Here is a 25123-nt window from a genome sequence, read left to right as displayed (position 1 = left end):
AATTTCAGGAAGAAAATGGAATTTGCAAGTCTAAATGTTTTCTGAGTGTGTTCTTCTGACTTCTAATGCTAATGTTAATTGGGAATAGAGGTTCCTGTATTATCTAAGTTAAATCTTCCTTTTCTGTTGACTTTTTTGATCTCCTTTCTATTCCTGTTTTACGGGGATAATTAAGTTCCAAAAGTGAATTAAAATCATCAGGTGAACATAGCCATATTAGTTAAAAAGAGGATGTGAAAAAACTGGAGAGAACTTCTAAACCCCAGGCTCTTTGACTAGTATCCCAGGTGAAAACAGAAGGATAAATCTCTCGCTTTGTCAAAAGAAACTTCAACTTTCTCAAATATTCTTTCACTGGGAGGCTACATTACTGGTGCCTTTGAAGCCAAATATGTGTCTAATCAATATTTTTCAGAATTCTGACCAGAGGCCATTAAAGATGTGACAAATCTAAGGCATTTTACAAATGACCCTTTTTGACAGAAACATGATGTGGATTAAGATCAAAATAACCAATGCGAATGAGGTTTAGACTACTAATGTTTCTCTTTTTTTCTTCTCATAAGCACACACAGGGACATGCACTTTTAAAATGTCAGTCTGTAAGACCCTGTTCTTCCATGTTGTTGTGTTTGAAAGATTGACTTTGCTGTCTTTTACAGATAGTTTCATTTAATTGGTGAAAGTAAAATGAAGTTTGTCATCTAACCAATTGATACTTACAGAGACATCAGAAGCTATATTTTAGCTGATTATAAGAAGTTTTAATATGTAATTCTTTCAACACAATAAAATTTTCTTACTAAGAACAAGGGGATTATGGATCAAAAAAATGGGGGGTTTCTCCCATTTTATCAGGGAAAGTATATTCTCAGTGAAAGGATTCTATTTATTGTGCTTTTTGAGGGTGAACTCTTTGAGAGTGAACTCTTTTTGAGGGTGAGCTTTCACGGAAGTATACATCATAGCCTAAGACACTGTTACTTAAACATTGTTTTCTTACTGGTACGTCACTGCTAAAGCAAGACTCATTAACTACTTTGTGTAATAGCATAACTTGTGAGGAGGCTGAACTCAAGCTTGGGAAGGATTTATATGTGCCTATGCCTTCATGTTTTCTTATTATTTTGGTATTTTATCTCCTAAACTCTTCAAGGGACTGAGAAAAAGAAAAAGGTTTTAATATTTTTCGTATTAGATTTTATTCAACACTGTGATGACACTTTCACATTTATTACAAAGCAGTTGATCATTTCTTAGTGTACAGTGTGAGAGTATGTGGTAACTCCAACAGCTTTCTCCCACTTCCGTTCCAGAGTAACTTGCATTTTTATTGCTGTAACAGTGACTTAAGACTCATACCATACTTTCTACTCTCTTTTTTTGGATTATTTTTCAAAACAGTTAATGAAGCACAGCAAACAACATCTTTTAGTATCTTGCGACCTAAATTTCTGCAGCTGTATCTAGTTCTCATCCAGTTATTTTGTTAAGAATCCATGTTTAAATTGAAGATGTCACAGAATATTGAGTATTTCAAAAGGCTTAATACCCCCTTGTGTATTTTGCAGACAATCCTGGGCTAGTGAGCCACGTTCCAGTTGGTATTAGAATCCTGGACATCAATGACAACCCTCCGGAGCTCGCCAGAGAGTATGATGTCGTCGTCTGTGAGAATGTAAAGCCTGGTCAGGTAACTCTGACAGTTATCTTTCTCGCAGTGAGAAAGAAGAATTACTTTATTTGTTAATGCCACTATGTAAGAAGTTTGATTTTGGGAACACGCCATAATTCTTTCTGATTTCATTTTCGTATTTCACATTTGATTCAACTTCTTAACTGTATTAGGCGGAAGGGAGAAGATTTGGGAATTTGTTCAATATATCTTTCTTGTTGCTGAAAAAAATACCCAAACTATTTTCAGTAAAGACAGGCAAAACTTTAATCTTGTCAGGTAGGTGATGGAATTTGACAGGCCACTATCCTGAACAAAATGGATGAAGCAGATTTAGCATCTGTCATCTAAGTAAGTGCCACATGGTAGCAAGGTTTCAAATACAGCTCAGTGAAATGGCTGGTTAACATGGCTGCCATCCTCACTTTTTGCATGTTGATTGCCCTTGTCTGTGCAGGGTCATTATGGAAAAGATGTTGAAGGGTTTGCCACAGCTATGAGCGTGGGGAGGGTCAGAACTGAGACTGAACAGCTGAATCCCATTCCAGCCACTGCTCCTGTGATCGATGCACTTCATTGCAGTCCGTGGTTTGACAATTTTACCAAGTGCCTTTGCTTTTCTGCATAGATTGAGCTTTTACCCAGCACTCTATACTGGTTTTGCGTTATTACACAGGTTGCAAGTCGCAATTGTGAGGTCATATCTTTCCTGAGGAATATATTACTAGTAATAACAGTTTTCTCATCAAATCTTTAAAAGCACACATAAACTGTACATAAATGCATAATGGCATTGTTCTATTTTTAACATTAAGACTATAAAAATGCTGTACTTCATCAGACTATAGGCTAACTAAGTTACCTTGGCTCTAACAGTGGCCGAAAGCTGACATTTAAAGAGCAGTGTGAGAACATGGCAAGCATGTATGATACTTACCCCATGTATTTCCTTGGTGTCAGATCATTTGAAGATCATTTCCTGATCCAAATACGGTTTCTGTGTTTTTAATAATCCTTTAATAACCAACTCATATGAATCTGTCTAGCTTTTCCTACAACAAACATAAACTTTTGCTATCTTCTACCTCATGCAACAAGGAATTTTACAGTTTAATTGCATGTTTGTGGAAGACATACCACCTTCTTTTTTTTTTTCTTTTTTAATCTTCCCATGCTGCCTTCAATCGATATTTACCAGTTCTTGTGTTGAGAGAGCGAGCGAGTGAGCACAGTTGATCCCTATTTATTATATCTATGCCATTCATAAATCTCTAGCACATTGCCCCTCAGCCGTCTCTTGTCCAGACTGAAGAGTCCTACTTAACTTGGACAAGCTGTGATAAAGCCCTTCTAGGCTTCTGATCATTCATCTTGTCCTCCTCTAAACTTTCTCCAATTCTTCTCTGTTCACTTTGAGATGGGGAATTAAGAGTCAAGATGCAGGTATGCAGTGGTTTATAATTCCTATTGTAGTTTATGCTTCACAGTATATGATGATCTCTGCTTTGTTCTCTATTCCTTTCCTAGCAATTTCTAACAGTGGCTTCGCTTTTTAACCACTAGTAAGCATTGAATGCAAAAAACTGCCTGCCATAACACTGATATCATTAGAAGTAATGGTCAGCTCAGAGATCATCATCATGTATGTGAAGTTAAGACTTTATGTCTATGTGTAACAAATTTCACGTGTCTTTGTATTGCCTGGCTACTGAGTATTGGAAGGTCTTTAGTCTCAGCCCTTTCTCTTTTCTTCCTTGAAGAACTCAGTATCGTTAAGTAGATTTGGTGGGCTGATTATTCGTACTCTTTATAAGACATTTATTATTACAGTGACCAACAAGTGGCCCAGCATAAATCTGTGTGGAACAGGAAATCTTTGTGACTTCCTCTCCTTGTGGAATAGCCAATTTACAGAAGAGACCCTATTTCCTGTCTTTTGAGTAATTATTTGTGCAAGGACCTTCCCTCTTATCCCATGACTGCCTAGTTTTCTTCAGTGCTGTTACTGAGACACCTCACTCAAAGCCTTTGATAATCTAAGTAGGTCTGTCTATCAACTGAATCTCTCTTATTAACATGCTTATTAAAGTAGAAATAATGTTCTGAAAACCTCAAATAAAGCCAAATATAGAAGAATTAGAACTTGTAAAAGACTAATTTAAAAAAAAGAAGATAAAATCTCTTAAGTGTTAATTGCAATTGCATTCAACATATTCTGATACTTTTATATAATTTAACAGTAATTGTTACATTTTTATAATTAATAATAAGCTAAAGCATGCAGTGAAGTTAGCTCAGAAATGCTCTGTTTGCTGGGAGTGTTGGTGGTGGTGAGTAGCTGATGTTTCTTACTAGCAAAGTTTTAACTCTCCAATAGTGTAGCTTTGCACATGGAAATTTATGAGATGTTTAAAGGATAAAATAAGTTTTACTATAACAGCATTTGCTCCTGATTTGGGTCAGTGCTGTATTTCTTTCTGAGCTCCTGTTGCAAGCGTGAATGACTCCTGACCTCTGCAGCATTGCAGTTTAACACCCAAGATTAATGCTACCATGAAGGACTCTACAAGCAGTAGTTTAATATGAAAGGCTGGATCAGCATGCTGTTGTATTCTTAAACTAACAGGACTCCAGTACGTACATGACATGCACTAGTTTTTATTTGCATTGCACAAGGCTTCAGAAAAGATTGTGATACCATTGCACTGTACAAAAAGCAAAAACAAAACACAAAAGTGCCTGGCTCTTACTCAGAAGATCTTACTGTCTGGTTTAAGCAAGAAAATGACAGAGTTCAACAAATATTAAGGAGGGACAAATAAACAAGGATTACAGAACAAGACAAGTGTTCCATATGCTAAAAAGTGTGCCCAGCTGGATGGTTCTGAATCACTGAGAAGGCAGTATTTACTCTGAGTTATCCATGATCTTGTGAGAATGATTCATAAGATTTACCACTAAAGAAGAAATCCTGTCACATACTGCCGGGTACTCCTGCTTGGCTAGTGCTTTGAGGTTGGGCTTCAGCCCTGCACTGCCCTGTAATAGTCCTTGTTTCTTTCCTCAGCACATCTATTTTGAATTTATTATGCGCAAAATAAACTAACCAATAGTTTGTCATTGGAAGACTTTTTTTGTTTGCTTGTTTAGTTTCAGAAGAGGCTTCTATGGAAAGAAATCACACTATCATTTAATTGCACAGCCTCTGTCTCCTGCTTCTTTTTCCCTCCACCGTTCAATTTATTTACTTTAAAAAAAAAAAAAAAAGCCAATAAAATTCAAGGACTTAAGTGCTTAAATGAACCCCCCTAAGGCATGTCAAACAGAAAATGCTTGTGAGATGATCATTTCCACACTGAAGCAACAGCTTTACTCCCTTAGCAGTCACCTTGTCGAGAAGATAAACTAAAGTAAGTATCTCCAACAGCTTCCAGGTGAAGCCTGGTAGATATTAAATATTAAAGTAGATAAAGCAGCTGTGATTTGATCTCAGATGGTATCCAGTCTTGGAGAACTCTGACTTCTAGAAATATACTGATTTTGTGAATGATTGTGAAACTTAGCCAATGTAGGAAAATGAAATTTTGCAATCTTCCACAAAGTGTATTTACAAATGAAATTTTCCTCTGCTTCAAATGCAACTTGTTTTATTATTTTTAAGACAATGGGAGCAAATAGCAATGTAAAAGAAAGTTTAAATGCTTTGTTCTGGAAAGTGAAGAGTGAAGCATTGACAGTTTTCTGAATGTTTCCAAGTTCAGTGTTTGTCCTGGCAGAGTGCTAACCTATTAAAATATCTGACTAGATCTGCTAGTCATATTTGCTATAGCTCTCCAAAGATAACATTTTTTCTGTGTGCTTTTCAGAGGAATAACAGAAAAAGTTGTGATAGTAGTGAAATGTCATTTCCCTGATTCTATCCATCACTGTAAACTAACACACAGGTGTGTGTATGTGCACATGCACACACACAAAGAACTTTTTCAGAATCGGGGTGTATAAATATTGTGCTGCCAGCAGGAGCTACCTCACTCTGGATGCTGTTATTTCTAATAGCCAAAGGAAATAAATGTAGCTGGCAAGGAACACCTCTGCTGTAAGTTTGTCATGTGTATATTTACTTGTTTATTGATTCAGTTCTGAAAAGGATCTGAGTAGAATTTAGCACCTGCTCTCTATCCTCTTCAATTAGTTCTCCTCCATTCTTGAAATTCTTTCTTTTCTCTCCAACTCTTGCCTTTTAAAAAAATAGCATAACCCTTCATTTTCTTCACTTCAGTGCTATCAGCTGAGCTTGACAGCAGCTGTGGTTCTGTGTCTACATTTTTATTTTAATCAGCTTTGGTAAGGTGCATGTTAACATCTGCTAATAGGCCATTAATTAGTTGACCTATTAATTAGAAAAGGGTTAACAGCACATTTGGGCATCAAGAGGACACACACTTTTGTTCCTCACCTCTGAATGAATGTCCTAGGAATCTTTTCCTTTTAAAGCAAGAGCCTTTTCTGACAGAGTGTGATCTTTCTGTTTAAAAACAGTTCTGTCAAAAATATTTTGACCTGTCCTATTACACATACAATGTCTATTTTCCACATGGAAAAGCATGATTTCTATACCATTTGCTGCTATACTTTTTACATACATTGGTGAATTCAGGGGATACTTGAATTTCCATGTGTGAAAGCAGGGAATGTAGACAGTATATTTTGTTGAGTTTTAAAATTAGTCTTAAAAACAAATAAATTTTATACTAGTCTTGAGGCACTGAGGCCTTGATCAAAGGTATTTTTGTTGCAAAATGGCATGTTCTTGAAGCAAGATTCTGTAAAATGTCACTGAACGTTTTATGTAAGAGAGGGCAACAGGATGAAAGTTTATCTACTAGGCTGTCAAATAAAAGCTGAAGGTGCATGGCAAAATGACTTATATATCACTGATAAACAGCACTGAGGATTTACAAACAAGGACATTAGTAAATTCATATCTTTTTTTTAAGGTCTTACCTGAATTGTTTACAGCTATGTATGGTATTTAACAGTGTTTTTAGTATTTGAGTAATAACAGAAACTGATTCTCTTGAAAATATTCTTCCATCAACTGTTTTTTTTGTCTTCCTTTGCCTCATACCATTTCAACATTATTAACTAAATATATCTAGCTAAGGTAATCTTATATTTCAGTTTTTACATGGTAGTTGTTTCAATAACAGATATACCACCTTTGCAAAATTCAATAGTGAACAATCAGCTTTTGCCAGACTTTTTCACCGATATTGCCATGACTTTGGTAGACTGCATGATTATAGATGTTTCAGATTGATCTTATTCTGCTACAGTTCAGCAAACTTTTAAAATACTCTTAGCAGTTTTCATCAGTATTGTTAATTGTCTTAGGTGTGTATAGTCAATATAATGTACTTATTGTATATAGTCAATGGAATAAGCATTGTACTCTATTGGCTTTAAAATGTATTTGTCTTGCTTCTCTTATGTGAATGGAGGTAGAGAACTGTGTGCTGTCTTTTAGTTTTAAAACAGACCAAACCACTTGAGCCCGCGCTGTTTATGCTTCAGGTTCAATCCAGACAGACTATAGCTGAACACGGAACAGAAAAATCCTCATGAAAAGAGCACTTTCCCTCCTCCTTTTACATTTCCCTCAGGATATCTATCAGCTCTGTGCAGCAGTCTGTGTGGGCTTCACTGCCTATATCACAAGAACAACTTTTATTAAATTCTACTTTAGCACTTGAGCTTCCAGACCCAGCATGAAAATGAAAGCAGAGGTAGAAATATTGCTTGGTCACACATTCCCAAAGCTTAGCTCAGTTTTAGTTGAAAGTAAATTTTAAAAACCACCAGAGCTTTCGAAGGCAAATGTCCTACCTTTCAAAAATACTTCCTGCATACATGGTTGCTATGTCTAATTCTGTTCCTTTCGAGCGAACCAAACTAAAACCAGGAGTGGCTGCTGTTCTTCTTGTTCTGTTCTCCGGAAATTTAAAACTGATTCTTAAAAGGAATTTTAAACAGAGAGCTGGTATTATATACCTGCCATTTTTTTCCTAGCCAGTATTGAAGTGCATCTAATTACTGGGACGGCAAGCAGATGATGCTCCACATAGACCATCCTGGTTCAGCCTGAATTTTGTCTCCATAAAAACAGATGTTTAAGTAAACGATAATTCTGAAACTCGCCAGGATGCAATGCAGATGGTGAAAATCTCTGTACCAGGTCCTCACCATATCAGAGTGTCAGAAAGTATAGATGCTTTAGATGCTTTTATCTAGCTCTGAAGTGTGGTTCCTAAAATATTTCATGCTAGAGGAATCAAGCTAATGGCCCAGTCATTTCATCGGTTGACTTTAGCAGCAGTCAAGTAGAAAATTAAAATAGGCTAAGTTTGAGCATCCTGCTGAGGTCAGGTACTCTTTGGGCCAAGTTAAAATTTCAACACATTCACTGTTGATTTTTATTTCAGGTAATTCAGACTATCACTGCAACTGACAAAGATAACTCTGCAAATGGGGCAAGATTCCATTTTTCCCTTGATGAAGGGCTTTCTTTGAATCCCAACTTTACTCTAAGGGACAATGAAGGTAAATCAAACACATAAATCTCAAAGAAATGGGTCTCTCTTTGGTCTGGGATGTCTCATTGGACAGAACAATTTCCATGTGTTTCTTGACAGAGGGGAAAATCTGTAATCTGTCATCACTGAACTGGCTGATATCAAGGACATGGTGTATACAACGTATTGCAAACTATGAATAATCAGATACTCCGTTTTATTTTTATATTCCATTTTATTTTAGCATTTATACTTCATACATTCAGGAATGTTTTTAAAAAGCAGATTAATGAAAAAGATGTTGGCAATTTAGTCTATTTCTAGGTGAATAGCACTGAGTGGGTACTGTCAAGGTTATTGCCGGTTAATTGCTTAAAGGAGAAAATAAGAATTTAAGGGGCATAGCAAGTTGAATTCTTGCTTACTTTTACCTATATGATACCAAGAGCAGGTCCTTCAGTGCTTCCTTGATGATAATCTGTTGCTTCATGCCCTTCCTAACAAAGTGTGCCTAAAAAGTACAATCAGAAGTTCATAGCAGATAGGCCCAGAAGGAAAAGGGCCTTCAGAGTCACCCAGCCAGGTGTTTCTGAACACTTCATGAATCAAAGAACCATACAGCCTTTCCAAAAAGACCCCAGATCAGCCTTACTATTGGTTGAGTATTGCCTAATGGTTTCCATTTTACAACCTGATGAAAATGAAAGTAAACTTTAAATGCTTGTCTGTAGCTTTCCTCTTGAGCTTTTGCGTATGTGTGTATTATGTGGTTTTCTTTGTATGCGGGGGGGGGGGGGGGGGGGTGGCTTTATTTTACAGTTATATTTTTGCAGTAGTGCCATGGAACACCTTCTGAGATCTTACAGATCACTACTCATCTGTAATGACTGAGAAGCATTAACTCCATCCTTGGTACATATGGTACATACAGTGATGTTTAAACTATTCTTTACAGATATTTTTTTATCTGCTTGTAAAACCGTTCAGGGAAGGAGACTGCATAATCTTCCTAAAGAATCTGTTCCAGTGTTTAACTATAATTACAGGAGAAAAAAAAAAACAAAGTCATGCAATTTGTTCGAGCTAGATTCGTGGCCCTCATATTCTGGTTACAAAAGAGATCAATACAATATCTATCAATATTAAAAAAATAATAATATTTGAAGGAGTAATTAATAAATTAAAAATATTCCTTAAGTAATGACTCCAGCCTTTCACAGATTAGTATATCAATTCCACTCGGATCGTGATGGAGCATTATAGCAAAAGCCAGAGGGTTGTTCCTGAAATAAAGGAAGTGTACTGTTGTGTATTTCTGTATTTGAGTCTAAGATTCAAATAAACTCATTGAGTATTGGACTGTGATCTCATGTGGGAGACCATGGCCGTGTTCATTTCAGTGCAAGATAGTTACATCAAGACATGCTTTTGAATAACTCTATCAAAATTGTGGTTCATGATGAAGTAGATGTTTTATGGTTTTGAACATATTTTAATCGGGATCTGTATTACATGTGTTTATTACCAGTGGAAAATACTGTATTATACTTTAAGGACTGCATGTCAGCGTAAGTTATTTACCTACACAGATTTATAAGACAGTGAGAACTTCTCATAAATCTCTAATGGGGCAGTGCCACGCTTTGGATATAAGTATGCAGCAGTAAGTACTTGCTGCTTTCTTATTACCTCCCCAAGAGCAGTGAGCAATAACTTCACCAACAGCAGAAGGCAGCGTTTGGACTACCCTAAGTTGGATTTGGCAGGGGAAAGTAGGGGAAGAAACTGGAAAAGGTGTCCGTTAAGGTAAAGGCCTGTTGTGCGTTATGTTTTTATTTTACCTAAGGAGATACAAAAAGTAAGTATGCACTTCCTGTAGCGTCTTGCATAAAACTTCTGTACATAGAGACTCCAGAAATGCAATTTCCAATTTGCCCATATAATTCAAACAATGACAGTTTAACTAAAATCATCACAAGAAATCTATCTTAAAGACAAAAGCATTGTCACTATAAATACAGCCCTTTATTGGGACCTTTTCTTTGTGATACAATCTATATGTAAAATATCAGTGAAACATGTATAAAGTGCATTCACAATATCCAGTTATCTAGATTACAACTTTCCTATTTATCATCTATTCCTATTCAGAAATAGAATTTCTTTTGCTTTCTATTCTAGGAAATAGCTGAGAGATGGTAGGCAGAAGAGGCTTTTCTTATGTCTGTGACAAGTTTGCACTTTCGAAAACTCATGTTTTTGAGCATCAGCTGTTAAAAAGAATCAATGCTCAACGCAAGATAGCTGCTATTTTTACCTCTGGATTTAATAATTCTATAAAGGCTGGCATTCTTGGAGGGTTTTATTTGTTTATTTGTTATGTTATGTTTTTTAAAGAAAAAAACTACACCAGTTGCCTTAAGAGAGTTTTCAATAATGTTTTGCAGAATGATAAAACCCCAAATCTCAATGTCACATTGAAAGGGGTAGTCAGTGGTAGCTGTATCTGTCACTGCAAAGCTATATTTCTCTTGCAGGCATCTTTGGATCCAGTCATCCTCTCCCCTTTTATTTCTTCATGACAAAGGTTTCATTTCACAAAAATCTCAGTAGATGTTTTCTTCCCTTGTTTTCATAACACAGAACAACAGAATTCTGCTCTTTGAGCCCAAATACATTATTGCATGAATGTTCCCCTACTCCATTATCATCAGCAGAGCTACAAGATCAAAAGACTACAGCAGTGAATTGGACCTTTAAATATTAACACTTATATCTATTCACTTTGACTGAAATCTAGAGGACCTGCACAAGCATAAGATTTCATAGTTTGTACCCACCTACCTGTATAGACTGCAGCAATATACAGTCTCAGCATGTGTGTGATTCAGGTCAATAATATTCTATGGCTTCAGAAGAGGAAATAGATATTAAAGTGTCAGTCCAGATAATTAATCATGTGACCAGTTAAACTTTTATTTCTTGGGCCTGAACTTGTGCCTTTACTCAGTAACAATCCAGTGTTAAAGCTCCAGCCTTTGAATATGCACCCTTATAAGGCAGAGCTTAAAACCCTGAGGGAAATGTAGGTGAGGAGACAGCCACAGGGCTATACCAAATATGCAGTCCAGCAGAACCTAAGAGTTGCTTGGATCACCTTCTGGATTCTGTTGGTGTTTACAGTTTTCATTTTAAAGAAAAAAACGGGAAAGGCAGAATATTACACCTTTTTCCCTACTGACTGGATTCTGAAGCTACAGTAGATTCTTTGTTGTTATTGGAGTTTTTTTTATATACTAACAAAGTACTAATCAGAGAGAAGAAAGGCTTAAGAGTATGAACAAGCGGACAGCCAACAAAATGATGCAGTATCTGTACACATGTAAGCAAGACAGAACAAGAGCTGCAATAGAATTTCTTTGCTATACAAAGAAAACACATTATGTTGTAATAATTTCCTGCAATTTTAGAAAGCAAACCTAGGGAAGATGCCTTTTTGTTTGTTTGGGAATTGTACTTATGAAGGCTTTTTAATGAAAGCGGGGCTGTTTACAGTTTATTCTGTCTAGAATAATGTTGCAATTTCTATGAAAACCTGAGCAGCCAAATACCTTTTTAATCTGGAGGTGCTTTCATGTTGCAGTTCAGATGCTACATAACTTAGTTCATTGTTGTCTGTGTTCTCACTTTTGTTTTTTAGGATGTTACCATAGATAATTTTTAAATGTTTTTTTCACTTGTATGTAATATCTCAAATTTACACTTTTTGCCTAATCAGAAATACCTGCTTTTGGATGTCCCATTAAAAATTTGCCAGGGCAATATGAAACTAAAACCACCTTCTGTTGGGGAATCAGAGGAAAGATGAAAGAACTTCCTCACAATAGAGCTGTTTCTAAGTACTGAATTTTAAAAATGTCCTTTTTTTATCCTGAAAGAATCATAATATTAATCCAGATGCTTAAAGAATGGTTGATATATTTGTCAAAATTTGTTAGTTTTATGGAAAATGCATGAGAGCATGTGTCATTGTTACGATATTCCCCACTGTTAATATATAGATGCACACATTTGCATAGTTTGTCCCTCTCTCTCTGAGGTTACAAAATACATTCCCTCTTTCTGCCTATTTTGTTATCTGTTAGAGACCTCTCTCAGAAGTTACACAGCACTTTTCAGGGAGCTGGCAAAAGATTGAACCCTCAGAGAACAGTTCACGTAGGTGCGAGAGAACATTTATGAATTTTATGCACTGTAAAGCACTGTTTTGCCGGTGATATTTTTTGTCACAAGATCTACAGTCTACCATGGATGCTCCAGCGGGTACTGTAAATTTCCTGGACGGTAAGGGTTTGTGCAGAGACTCTGCACACTCACCCAACACTGCCAGTAAGATTTGTACATTCTCTTACTTTAATAAATTGAGACTGCTGACTCTGAAAGTAGACAAAGTTTACCTTACTTTCAAGGAAGAACAACTCCCTAGAGAATGCTTAGCATTTGTTCTCCTTTTATTTCTTCAGGACAAAGGTTTCATTTCACAAAAATATTTGCAGTTTTATTTTTCCCCTCTGCCCACTTTTCTCAAAGATCTGGCCTTTTGAAAATTGCCCAGTGATGGAGAATATTCTGGAGTTGGAACAAAGGTAGGACATTTTTCTGATAGTACCCCTTTGGAGATTCCTTTTTCTTAGTGTTATGCCACAAGATATTTTAATACCCACAGAAGCAGAGACCTGGTTTTCTATAGATCTGGAGCACAATGAGTTTAATGGCATCTGTATAAAATGAAAGTTGTAATGTGGTCATTCACCCATGCCTATGATACAAATTAACATTTTTCCTGTGTCACAGATCAAAAATGAGTAAAAAAAAAGATCAGTTTTTCTTGGCATTGCTGTTATTTCGGAAGAGAGCAACCTCCAGAGAGTAACTCATCCCGTCCCAGTGTGAATTCCCTTGCAGAAGTTTCTGTTTATCTCTCTTCCCTGTTATGTGCAAAATTCATATCTCCAACCATATTGCACAAGATGTCTGTAGCAGGCCAGTAAACTGACTTTAGGGCTTTAACGTTGCAAATAAGCATGCCAGATACCAGACCTTGTCTGAGTTGCTCTAGTGCGTCTGAAGTGGCATTAAAAAAGGTCAGGTTGAAACCCCCGCTTTGCAACCCAACATGAGTGGAAAACAGCTACACTGAAGTGGCATGCTTGCTCTGGTTATGTAGTATTGCAAGTTACTCCTGCCCTTCCATGAAATATCATCCTGTAAAGAAGACAAGTTGTAACTTGAGAGAAATGATATCTGAGAAAGTGCAAAGTTAGCATTGTACATGGTGACTGTAAGTGCAGTCCGTAGAAGTGCTGTTATTGTAAATGAGTTGAATGCCTGAGCAGGTATCACTGAATCAACATATGAAAGTAAAAAAGGAATTCTTACATGCGTACAAAGGACAGAACACCAGGACTAGCCACCATAGAGGGAGATGTTTTTCTTCCTCAGGGCTCTGAACATCTTCAATAATATTTTGATTTTTAAAAGTTGGATCTAAGATTGATCAGATAGGTAACAGTGCATAGTGTATAGGTTAGGTTCTTCATGCATTTCTTTTCAGTGCTGCTACCCGTTGGTGTTTCACAAACCAACCCATAAGCAAATAACTTATGTTTCAGGCCCCAAAAGTCTTCTATGTTGCTTTTCATTTTTGCTACCCACTGAATTAGAAATTGGCAATAGCTTTTTGCCCATTGGCAACAGCTTGAAACCAGCACAAAAAGAAAAAAATATTTACAAGAGTTACTAGTAAAGAAATGAAACAGAAATGGCTATCAATATAGTCCCACCTAAACAAATTAATTGCTCTAACTTCAGAAATATAAGAAATGCAAATCATTCCAATATATTTTCTTTAGTTTTAATTAGTTATGACTTGTCAGAAAATTTATAGAAGTTGAACTGCTGATATCAGCAGAGCTGAAAATTAAAACACGCCTTAAGCTAGAAACAGGTTTTTACTCTATTTTTTTATTTCCATTTCTCTGGTGTCCGCCTGTAATGTATAACGCGTCAAAGGAAATCTCAAATTGTGAATAATAAATGAGTATCCTCCAAAGTGCTGCAGTAGTCACCTTCCATGGTGTTATCATTGTATCTCAGCTTCCTTGATTTTCCTGTGCCCTCCTTTCTTTTCTGAGCTCAGAAGCTCAGTGTAAATGGACAGAGATGTTAGAAAGAGGAATGTGATAACAGCCTTGTATACAGTGTGCAGTCTGGCTTAATAAACTACCACATCTTCAGAGTGTGAAGAGCTGCTGCCTTAGAACCATGCAGAATTTCCCATGTGTAGCCTCAAACCCACTTGAGATGAATCTTAAGTTCTAATTGCCATGTTTGCAAAGCACAGCCCAAATACGAGAAAGTTTAGATCATGAAATGGGGCAATGTGCACCACAAGGAATCAGGTAAATCTTTCTTTCCCTATGTTGCAGTTGTTAGCCCAGCCCTTAGCAATCAGCCCTTTCATCTCCAGCAAGTCCTGGTGCTTATCATACTTCTCAGGGGTGAAGTTCACAGTTTAAATCTATTGAGATAAAAAGGTCTTTCCTTCCAGGCCTAGAAGAATCAGATTTGTAGTTCTCATCATCCTAGTGCTGTTGCTGCTATCCTATACACTTGTCTTCCCTGTCTATTTGCTCTATCTGTTTTCAGGTATCAGAGGAATTTCTCAGTCCATGACCCCTCTCCTCCCTTGCAAACTAGCTTTGTTGATATAACTTTTTATTTTATTTTTTTTCCCCTCAGTAAATGCTTTCCTAGGTCATCAGCATCTGTCTTCATACTTGGCTGCCTGTAGCTTTCACAGTTTGTGGGATTTTTTCCTTTCATGCTAAGATCCTTCTCTTTAAAAGTTGCTGTCTTTCTAGCTCTTCTCTCAACAGGTCTTCCAATAGTTTTTGATAAGGAATGTAAACAAAACATGGAAACTCAGAACATCAGAATAGTGATCAGGATGCTGCAGTTGGTACTGCAGTTTGGCTAAACTTTTATTATCTATTCATTTTGTTGGCATACTTTTACATACAATTGTCCTCCGGAGTAGAGCTCTGCCTAGAACATTAGAGATATCATTTCTGTATTATGCCAAAATCATTAGCTTTGATCATTTTCTACTATCCTTGATTCTCAGTGACTTCCGGAAAATCAGTTCTTAGACACAGTTTCCTTCTCTGTAAAAATGGTAGAGATCTCATTTGTAAAATGTTCTAAAAGATTTAATGAGAAAGAATAGTACATGAGAGCTGAGTTGCTTTCCAGTGTTTTATTTATATGTACACACAGGCATGGACTAAGAGTTACTATATATACCTCTGTAATAGTGAGAGTAATGGTAGTAACACCTCCCATGATACTGGGAAGAGAAAATTTCCATGCCAAAAGATTATGATCATACTTTTTATTTCTGTTCAAATTTGTGAAATTGCATTGAAGGAAAAGCTTTGCATTGTTTCTTTGAGAATACTTATAATTCTGTATGATGTTACAGACTCTCCTGGGTATATGTCAAGTAACATTTGTTTCTACAGAAATCTAGTCATTACTCAAGAGAATACAAACAACATAAATTCACGATGGCAAATATTTGAAATTAAAAATTTGGTTCTGGCTCCTTCTTTGCCTAAAATTGGTCTTATACTAATATTTAATTCTATGATGTTAACGATACAAGAAAAACAACTTAATGTTGAAAGAACAAATACAACATTAAAAGAAAAAATGTCTATTTTTTTATTTCTGTTTATTTTGTGTGGTATAAAAATGTCAGTTCCTTGTTTGGCAAGACACCCCAGAGAAGCATGGTTTAATTACAGCTCTTCTCAGATTTTTTTCCCTGTAACATTTGAATTGTCTAGTTTGTCCATTTTGCCATTTTGGTTTATTCTTTTAATTTTTTTCACATTTTTTATTAATTGTCCTCATGATTTTTCCCCCATCTGTCCACAGTTACCCTTACAGCATACATGCTTACATCTCAATGCTCTTTCCTGAATGTCTTTGCCAGTAGTCTCTGTGCTTAAATCCCGCCATTACTGCTAAATCCCTGCTCAGGAATCTTCGGTTTTTCTTCATTATATTCAGTCTCTGATGCTTTTCTTTTCAACCTGCATTTTCTTCGCTGCTTCTGTAGCTGTATGGTGATACTGGATCATTCACTCTTTCTAGATTTATGCCAGAGGATGGAAGGAGGCGGTTTTGCTTTCCTGCTCAGATTTGAACACTGGGCCTTCTTCAGGTATAGGCCCAGGAAGATTCACATGGACAAAATTTTGTAGGATTTTCTTACTTATATGGACAAGGTAGCTGAACTGAAGCATCTGGGGCTTGTAGACACCGTAACAGAAATAAAGTAGCACATTAAGCAGAAATGAAAGACTGTTCTTACTATTGGTAATAACATGTGCTGTCACCTTTTGGATTTAGCAGTATAAGATCTGAAAATTTTTTCTTTTGGGATGAGAGACATGACAGTTGTTAATGCTTAGCTCATGGATATAGTGTCACTACCAATAGGGAATTACATTTCAAGCTGAGTCCTTGAACATATCCTTAGGTTTTTAAGGTATTATCTCTGGATAACTTTGTTGTGTGATTGTCATCTTCTCATTTGTTGTAACTTGAAATATAATTGTCCTTAGAACTGTCACGTCTTTGAAATTGCTTTCTCTTTCTGTTGATAAGTACATGTGCTAAAAAGTGCATATGGGAGTGTTGCACTTCTCTAGTGACTTCATTGGGATTTCTACGTGACCACTCAGACTTTAGTTTATTGTGGCATTATTGGTGCTGAGGGAAAAAATTATTTAAATTTTACACATACGAAAATAAGATATAACTATATATTACCATAGTGTTTCTTCCCCTGCGCTCTCTTTATGCCCCTTAATTTCTTGGGCTTAAAGGGATATGGGTGGCAGCTTACTGTCTTCATTAGTGCCTATAAATGCTCTTGCAATGCGTGTGTAATAAGCTTTAACATTCTCATTGACTGTAATACATGCCAGATGGACCTGTAGGTAACATAATACTGACAAAATCTTACATCACTATCTCCCCTGTACTTACTCTACCTTTATCCTATACCAGTTTAGAACATGTAATATCTGTTCTTTTCCCCTTCTTTTCCTTTCCATTCCTCCATCCCTCTTCCCTTCTTCCTCCTGACCTCTCCACAGCATGAGTCTTTGGCCCCTGTCCTTTCAGATGTTTTCTGAAAGCTCACTTGATCTATAAAACCTGTCACAAACAGTAGAAAATGAAAGTCTTATTTTAACTTTCACTAAAGACCTTTTAACATTCTTCTGAGAATTAAGAGGAATTTATGTTCTGGATGAATTCCACAACAGATATTCTCAGAATTCCAAGTATTCACATTTACAGATGTCCATATAGCACCAACAGCATGACATGGGATTAAAACACTTGCAAACTGGGCACAAAACGTTTGTCAAAGTCCATTTAGACTCCAAGAAAAGTACATGAGCTTCACTAATTGTATTTATGTAATGCTAATTACTTTCCCCTGCCTCCTCTTCTTCCTCCGTTGGCCACAGATGCTTCCTGCCAAATTTTAATTCTAGATTGGGCATTTTCACAGAAAAGGACTGTCTAGTTTTAGGATGCCCCATGCTTCTACTCGACAGGAGACAGAGTGTCAATAACATTTTTCATTTTTTGCTTCATTAAAATGATATTTTGATTTCGATATTGTAGATAATACAGCCAGTATCCTCACAAGACGAAGGAGATACAGTCGAACCACTCAAGATATCTATTACCTCCCCGTTTTGATTTCTGATGGTGGAGTGCCCCCTCTCAGCAGCAGCAGTACTCTCACAATTCGGGTTTGTGCGTGTGAGAGAGATGGACGAGTGAGAACCTGCCATGCTGAAGCTTTCCTCTCCTCCGCTGGCTTGAGCACCGGAGCTTTAATCGCAATCCTGCTCTGTGTTGTCATTCTTCTTGGTAAGCCATTTTCGCTATTAAGTAATGCTGTCCTTCCACTGGCTCTCTGAATGTGACAGGGCAGAAATTTTTAATATGATATGTTTTTGAACCAGAGGCTGCCTGGTAGTAGGAGGTAATTAGAAACACATAGCTGTGATTAGAGGGGAAAGGTTTAGCTAAAATTAATAGGGAAAAATGCCTTTAAAGTACATTCATGAATATCTAGAATCCACTAGAAATTATTTTTCAGAGGTTATCAAGTAATTAGCACTGCAGATCTTTTTTCTGTAAATTGGAAAGATTTCAAAAAGCCACTGACTCTAATTCCATGCCTAGAACAGTGTGAAAAATGATAGAAAAGAGATGAGGAAAGCTTTTTGAAATGCATTACACTGTAAGAAGCACCATTAGCACTGTACAAAAGCCATTTCTTAATTACCTTTGTGGGATAAGCTGGTAGCAATGCACAACATAATCCACAGGGGCAAGGGACATATGAGACTATAAGATGACTCCATTAGATAAATGCCATCACAAGTGCGTTTTCTCCTGACTTTTTTTTTTTTTTTTTTTTTTTTTTTTTTTTTTTTGCACAGGCCAGTTTGAATGTTACCCATTAGTTAATATTCTTTTATTTTTTTTCTGGCAGAGGCATAACTTTCTGGGTGCATACCTCTGTACTACTTATGTGCCTTTCTGCAGTCTTTTAAAGTCAGCAAGAAATAATGGGAATTGCAGTGTGACGCACATAGGAGATTTTGAGGCTTTTTTTCCAAAGGCTCTACATTTTCTAAAGACTACTTTCCTCACAGCTTACTTCAGAACTTCCTTGTCAGAAAGCTGTTTTAAAATGTATAGTAGTACATGCAGTTTATAATCTTGTATTTTATCATACAAGATTGAATATTCATAAGAGAAAAAATAAACCTTTTACATTTTAATTCAATATATATGCTAAATATTGGGTTTAATGAAGCACTGAAAGCCCTTAATAATGCTTCTGAAAAATGTCAGCCTTAGTTACTCATTTCTCATTTAAGTGAAAGAATGTTATCCCCTTTTATGTCCTTCATGAGATCCATAATAATCTGACTAGCGGATTTCATTATTGGCTGAAGAAACCCCAGCAATCCCCACAAAGAAAATACACAGTAGAAGAGTGCGAGTGCTCTTTACTGACCCTTTGGAAGACCAGGCTGTATTGGAAGTTTGTAGTTTCAGTACAGCATTGTTAATTTTCCCCTAATTTTGTGGTCTCAGCCTGTTGCATTTTGGCATGTTGCTGTGTCAAAACACAGCTGTATGGATTTCATGGGTGCTTTCCAGGCATATGGTAATCTATCCTGAGGTAACACGTTACACAGCAAAGGCATTGCTTACTTAGGAATATAAGTATGTTCTTCTCCAGATTGGACAGGTTTGGTGACCCTTTGTTATGGACATGTGCCTGACATAATGATCCCAAATACCAGTATTAGCCTGAAAATATTACACCTCTGTATTCATGACTTAGTATCTGCTGTTTCTTTAGCATATATCTACTTACTTCAGATGTAAACTTTAAACCTACTCTAATATCTGCAGTTTTCTCTTTAGCAATTGTGGTCCTTTTCATCACCCTAAGACGTAGCAAGAAGGAGCCCTTGATCATTTCAGAAGAAGACGTCCGGGAAAATGTTGTGACATATGATGATGAAGGTGGTGGAGAAGAAGACACAGAAGCATTTGACATTACAGCACTGCGGAATCCATCAGCTGCTGAGGAGCTAAAATACCGGAGGGATGTTCGTCCTGAAGTGAAGCCTTTGCCCAGACATCATCCCTCCTCAAGCCTTGACAGTATAGACGTTCAGGAGTTCATTAAACAAAGACTGGCAGAGGCTGATCTGGACCCCAGCGTGCCCCCGTATGACTCCCTACAGACATATGCCTATGAGGGTCATAGATCAGAAGCTGGATCTATCAGCTCTCTGGATTCAGCCACAACACACTCAGACCAAGATTATAATTACCTTGGAGACTGGGGACCTGAGTTCAAGAAGCTAGCTGAACTCTATGGGGAAGTAGAATCAGAAAGAACAACTTAGTTGTAATTCCCAGAACAGAGAAGTTCCTAAACAACTGGAGATACAATGACAGCAACGGTAACAAAAAATGAATACAGTACTTGGAACTGAGCAAGTTGTATGCAGTTACTGTAGAACAAGTGCCCTTTTCATATTTGAAACTGGGTTCTCCAATTGGAAGAAAGTCAAATGTTGAAAAATACAGAAAACAGAAGCTATTGTCCCTTGTGTATATTTTTTAATTGCTCAATAAAGTCCGTGGTACCGTATCTGTAACAATACCTAAAGTAAAGCCAAGCAATGATATTTTTATTGCAATACGCTTAACATCTCCAAGCTACAGTAAGTTTATGGTGATGCCTGTTTAGGAAGATAGCTAACAGAGGAGCAAATCTCTTGCAGGTGGTTGTGATGTTGCATTTCTAGCTGTGCTCTAGGCCTTGTGATCCCAATGTGAGGTAGCCAATGGGGTTTACTATCAGTGTGAGAAGTGCTAACAGTCTGTTTGCTTTACAGAAGGGATAAGCCACACCTGTCCTCTTAAATAAATGGTCCTTTGATGATTTAATCTTACTGAATTAGCAGGTTGCATTGAGATTATGTCATTTCATTATGTCCTTCATAATCTTTTCATCCATAACCAGCTAACAGAAGGAGGGCACCGTTAGCTGTTAGCTCAAACGTGGCTCTAGCCCATAACCCCAGACCTGCTCTGCTACTATGTGCTAGAGGACCTGTTGCTTCCAGTGTCGTGCTTTTTCTTTTTGTCTTTTCACAAGAGCATCATTCATTTAAATGGAATGGGTCCAAAGTACTCTTTATTAAGCAAAGCAGATGAAGCATAGGCTCTTTCAATAAAAACAATAATGGGAGCACCATTAAACTACGCAGTTGTTTGGTTCACTGTGCTTCACTTCTGTCAATAGATGAAGCTTTTCAAGTCTTTTGCTGATCTGAGTCCAGGAGCTACAACAGTCAGTGTAAAACACAGAGTTCTTAATCATAATGTCTCTCTATTTCTGTGTTCGACTAAAAGCAAAATAGAGCTGCTGGTAAGGTATTGGGATAGTGAAAACTGAAACAAAGAGAATACGATGATGATGCTTTTTCTTTTTAGTTCAATCTAGTGATACTGAATTTCTCTTAGAGTAATTTCAATCTAAGCAGAGCAAGCTTTTTTCTCCCTATTTCAAGCATCATGGGAACAGGAACATTTTAAGTCAGTGGAGGAAGAAAAAATTACAATGTACCATTATTGTGGTTCCTATGGATTAAATAAATTGATTTCTTATGTAACTTTTTAGCTAAACAGTTCTGCCTAACGCTGCAGGCTGCTTAACACCTAAGCCAGCAGATTCTTATGTTTTCCTTTGTTTTGTTTGAAACTTTAACCTTTTGTTTGTCTTTCTTGTGATAATACTATGAGAGTACCAGGAGCTCATAATACCTCGTGAAAGATTATGGCCTATAAGGCTCACCGTCTGTTACAGTCGTCTGCTAAGAAAACTGTAGCTCCACTTAGGGAAGTGGACTTCTTGCAATATGCATTTGATAGGGAAACTGCCCAGAGCAGAAGCTGTGTACTGTTTTTTTACTCTCTGGGCTGGTGTGGAGAGCGATACAGATCTGTACACTCCACTAGATTCCTCCCTATACATTTTAGGTGCCACTTACCTTCAGCTTAGTAGAGAAGGGTCTGTATTTATTGCTGACCTACTGTGGGCCACACAGGTGAACCAGACTATTCAGCCTTCCCTTCTTTACTGTATGGTTGGGTAGGTCCGAGACATGACTGAAACTTCTGATCAGTTCTACTTTGAAGATATTTTTTTTTTAAATTAACCCCTTCCTGAGATGTAGTTGACTGCAAATTGGCAAGTAGCTTTGTAAGAAACTTTTCAAACTCTAAAAAGTATTAGTTGCACTGTAGTTCCAGAATTGGTTCTTACTACACTGTTTTGTTTGCAACTTGAAAATTGTAATGTTTCCCTTTCTGTCAATGTTTTGGTTTTGGGTTTGGTTGGTTGTTGTTTTTTTTTTAATTTTTACCAAATACAGAATCTTCTAGAAATGCACTTAAGGAGACATGCTCATTGTAGAGTAAAGTTAAACAGATGCTTTAATACGGTAAGAGTTACACTCAAGCTGAGAATGGTTCATGTATTGTCTTTTTTGGGAGTAGAGTTAGGATGTTTCAGTTTCGTCCCAAATGAAGCAACTAGTAGTGCAGGATTTTATGAGGAGAAATTTTCTTTTGATTTAAATCGCACTTGCTTTATGCCAACATCTCAATTTTTATATTGTATGAGTAGAGTGCTAAGAAGAAAATCTTTCAGCATTAGTAGTACCAGGGGCCATAATACTTTGTACCACATCTGCATGAAAACTGCATTCATTGTTGTATTATCATTTTGAGAGCCAGGTATTAGTTATCTTTATGTCTGTTCCCTCTGGCCCTACACCGAAGCAGGGAAAATCAGTTGTATTTTGTGCTTTAAGCAGTGTTCCTGCCATTGTTTTCTTTTTATTTGCTTCATAGAACATTCAGGCTTAAAGCAACAGAACTGCAGTGACATAAGCAAATAATCACTCCTTATGCTCATGTTCTGATTGAGGTAATGAGAGAAGGAGGTCATAGAGAAATAAGAATCCCCTTTTCACTATTCCTGGTGCTCTCTTTGCTGCTGTACAGCACGTGCATCATACCCACAGCCCCTGGAATTCTGAATCCTTTAAAACTCTACAGGGTTATTCAGATGCTGCTTCAGTGATGCTGCGGTGTGTCCTGTTTGGTATGTCCTATCCACAGTGATCGCCAGATGTGCTTTTCTATCATGATACGTCTGCATGCTTGCTATGCTTACTGTTTTTTACTCAAATACGCATCACAGTGCCGTGTTTTTTGCATGACAAATAGCAGAATATTAAATCTTCAGGGCCACAGAAGAAGGCCTCATGGTGCAGAAAGAACAGGTTTACAGATTTCTCTTCCTGATCCCACAAATTTTTCCTTTGGTCCTTTGTGTCCTAGAAATGAATTTAAACTATATTTGAGAATGTCTATGTTAACATTGATTAAACTGGAAAAAAATTAACACTGTATGCTATGGAGGGCACGATCATTTTGTAGCATTGCTGATTTAAACAAAGTATACATTCAGTGAAAGTATTGTGGGAAACTCTTTCCTAGTTTATGGTTAAAGTCTGATTGTATAGACTTTGCTTAAAGCTTTCATGGATGTTTTGTGTACTCATATTCTCAGATATCTTCCTATTAGCTTAAATAGTAATCCTGTTGCCGCTTAACAGCTAAACACTGAAAACTGCCAGTTTTACTTAAACTGGAAGATACTGAGTAAAGTTAAATGGCACATACAAAGCGGTGCTTAAGGGCTTTCCGATTTACAATTTTATTTCTGCAACAGCTATTCAACTAATAGTACATTTACACCAAATTAATGAGTTGCATTCCTTCAAACAAACCCTCTTTCTTGTAATGGTGAGGGCACTCAGTATGCTGTAATCTTGACATATCATCTGAGAAAGTGGTCTGTTTAAGTATTTTAAAATGTGAAAATACATTGTCAACCTAAAACCAGTCAAAAATGTAATTTAATACCCTTTAAAGACAAGTAAGAGCTTGAATTCAACTAGCATTAGATTAAGATTCCTGCATTGAAAATAAATTAGTTTATCAGTGTCACCATTTATTACATACGCATAGAAGACTGTAGAAGTTGAAAGTAATTTCACTCTCTTATGCACTTTATTTTTTGCATTCTTCTTAGAAAACCAAAATAATAGTAAACATTTTTGGTTTTGAATTCTAATTGATGCAGTTGTTTCAGTTGTGAATACTGCAAGAAAATGTCTATGTGAAAATATTCTCACTGGTATTTAAAAGGAATTACAAAATTTCTGTGGTCTTAAGGCTTTGTAAAATCATCCTTTAGAAAAATCTAAGTATTGGACCAGTCTGGAATTAACCAAACTCCTAGACTTACACAAAGGGTAACAAAGGAAATACTCTAAATGCAGAGAAGAATATGAAATTATGCTGCCTAGGGTTACTTTGTGGATTATAAAGTGCTAAGACCTTGTACTTGCAGTACATATAAACGGCACAGCGCATTCTAAGGAACATTAGGAGCGTGTTGCAAGTATTGGGCAGTCCTTATTTTTCCAAAGTCTCCAAAAATATATATATTTTTTTTAACAAAAGAGTAATGTAAAGTATACCTCCTTATGCAAGTGTTACTGATAGAAATTGTTACATTTTCTTTTAATAAACAAAAGGGACAAAATCTTTTATTCGTATTTTTCAAATAAAATATGCTCTTTGCTATGGTGATGGGTTATTGTATTCCTCATCACAACTAGAACGGGTTATTTTCTTTTCACTCCTGTATTTTATACTCACCAAAGAAATACAACGATCTAAAAACACTCTGTCTTTAAGAATCAGATGTGATACAGCAGTATTAATGAGGTCAATGTCAGAAACGGTATGGTAACTTTAACTAGATTTTAATGCCTGGTATAGTCGCTCAGTTGTATCACTATTTCAAAGACTGTCGTACATGATTATTGCTACAGATGGGTAGGGAGAGAGAGACACACCAAGAGATACTTTGCAACAGACTGCAGTATGACTGCTAAATGGTTCATTGCTTTTACTTGTGGCAACTATTCCACTCCAACCATCACTGTCCTGAAACTGAAATACAGCGTTACAGGATGAATACATTATCCACATGAATGAGTTAGGGAATTGCACATCTATGAATCCAGATTGGTGGTAGCAGCCG

General features: G+C 36.7%; 1 protein-coding gene across 12 annotated transcripts in view; it reads left to right on the top strand.

Annotated features, from left to right (window-relative positions):
• Positions 1-24761, top strand: part of CDH18 (cadherin 18) — a 542660-nt gene extending 517899 nt beyond the window's left edge. For 11 of the 12 annotated variants that reach the window (XM_030041847.1, XM_030041846.1, XM_030041840.1 and 8 more), the window contains 4 exons: positions 1572-1693; positions 8158-8275; positions 18016-18267; positions 19834-24761. In XM_030041847.1, the coding sequence (XP_029897707.1) occupies positions 1572-1693; positions 8158-8275; positions 18016-18267; positions 19834-20336 (995 nt within the window). In that variant the 3' untranslated portion in view covers positions 20337-24761. The remainder of the gene's footprint in view (positions 1-1571; positions 1694-8157; positions 8276-18015; positions 18268-19833) is intronic. The other variant, XM_030041849.1, reaches the window with a different exon arrangement.
• The last annotated feature ends 362 nt before the right edge of the window (positions 24762-25123 follow it).

This window comes from Aquila chrysaetos, chromosome 18 (assembly GCF_900496995.4).
Source record: "Aquila chrysaetos chrysaetos chromosome 18, bAquChr1.4, whole genome shotgun sequence".
NCBI classification, from domain to species: domain Eukaryota; kingdom Metazoa; phylum Chordata; class Aves; order Accipitriformes; family Accipitridae; genus Aquila; species Aquila chrysaetos.
Note: the sequence above shows the minus strand (reverse complement) of the source record. Positions and strands in the feature narration are given on the sequence as shown.